General features: G+C 62.2%; 1 protein-coding gene across 1 annotated transcript; it reads right to left on the reverse strand.

Moving 5' to 3' along the window:
* Positions 1–593: 593 nt before the first annotated feature.
* On the reverse strand, positions 594–833 carry MNEG_13645 (hypothetical protein; the record flags this gene model as incomplete). Its single annotated transcript, XM_014037884.1, has 1 exon — positions 594–833. A coding segment is annotated over one exon (240 nt), but the record flags the coding sequence as incomplete, so codon positions are not given.
* Between the last annotated feature and the right edge of the window lie 359 nt (positions 834–1,192).

Here is a 1,192-nt window from a genome sequence, read left to right on the forward strand (position 1 = left end):
TACTTGATGCTGCAGCAGCGCCCAGCAGCGTAAACGCGACTCTAGAGGAGCACTGTATGCCTACACCACATTTGAATAGCCATGCGTCCCTCTCTTCCGCCCATGTTGACTGCAGTGAAGACCAGCTCAGGCTGACGCGTGCACTCTGCTGAGCAAGCAGTACGCAAGCCGCAAGCCCCATACGATGCATGCCAATGCCAGGGATTTGCCATGTAGAGGCACGCAAATTTACATGAATACCCATCCAACTTAATTCTCAAGTGCTTTTCGTCGTGCCTCTGCGGGCGGCACAAGTCAAAATTCGCCGAGCATTGAAAACGCAGCAGCGGGAGATTGGAGTGTGTTCTCAGTGACACCTGCAGCATCGAGGGCTGAACACGGTACCCTGCTGTCACTCAGCATTCATGGTTTATAAACCAATGTACTATAAATATAATTCAAAGCAACAGAAACAACCAGCCAAAACCAAGACAGCGCGGTCAACAAAGTGTCCAAGCCCACGCACCTGACCCCTCGTTTGCACACAGCCAGGGCACCCCCACTCCCGTCTGCAGCGACACCCTCTACCCCTGCACAGCTCCCACCATGCCCGCTCAACCACGCCGCCGCCGCCGCCGATGCCGCCTCCAGCCCTGCAGCCTCCAGCCGCCCGCCGAAGCCTTGGGCTTCACCGCCGCCGCCGCCACGCGTGCGGCTGCGTCTGCGGCCGCGGCCTCCTGGAGGCTCAAGTCATAGAGGAGGTCCTCCCGGGCCTTCAGCACTGCCTGAGCCAGCGCGCGGGGCGGGGCCCTGAGGGCGCCGGTGTACTGCTGCATCAGGACCTTCTCAAACGCCTGGAGGGGACAGGTGGGGCGCGGCATGGCGGTTGCCAAAGCGGTTAGGTGGCACCTTGTTTAAGCCGTGAGGTTGGCTGGGCTGTTGATGTGAGTGGGATGCGCGAGAGTTGGGCTGCAGTCACTTGGGGGTTCGCAGCAGCTTTTGCACCTTTCCCTCCCTCCTGCCCCTGCACCCAACCCCCCAGCCTTTCCAGCCGTCGCCCGCCCCTCGCTGCGCCTGCGCGTGCTGCCCGCACGACGCCGAGGCGGCCTGCACCCACCATGATCAGGGTGCGCGTGCTGCCCGGCGCCTTGACGGCGCAGTCCTCTGGCCATGCCTGGGCCAAGTCCACGTACGCATGGGCGCTGACGTGGCG

This window comes from Monoraphidium neglectum, assembly GCF_000611645.1.
Source record: "Monoraphidium neglectum strain SAG 48.87 unplaced genomic scaffold scaffold03956, whole genome shotgun sequence".
Classification (NCBI taxonomy): domain Eukaryota; kingdom Viridiplantae; phylum Chlorophyta; class Chlorophyceae; order Sphaeropleales; family Selenastraceae; genus Monoraphidium; species Monoraphidium neglectum.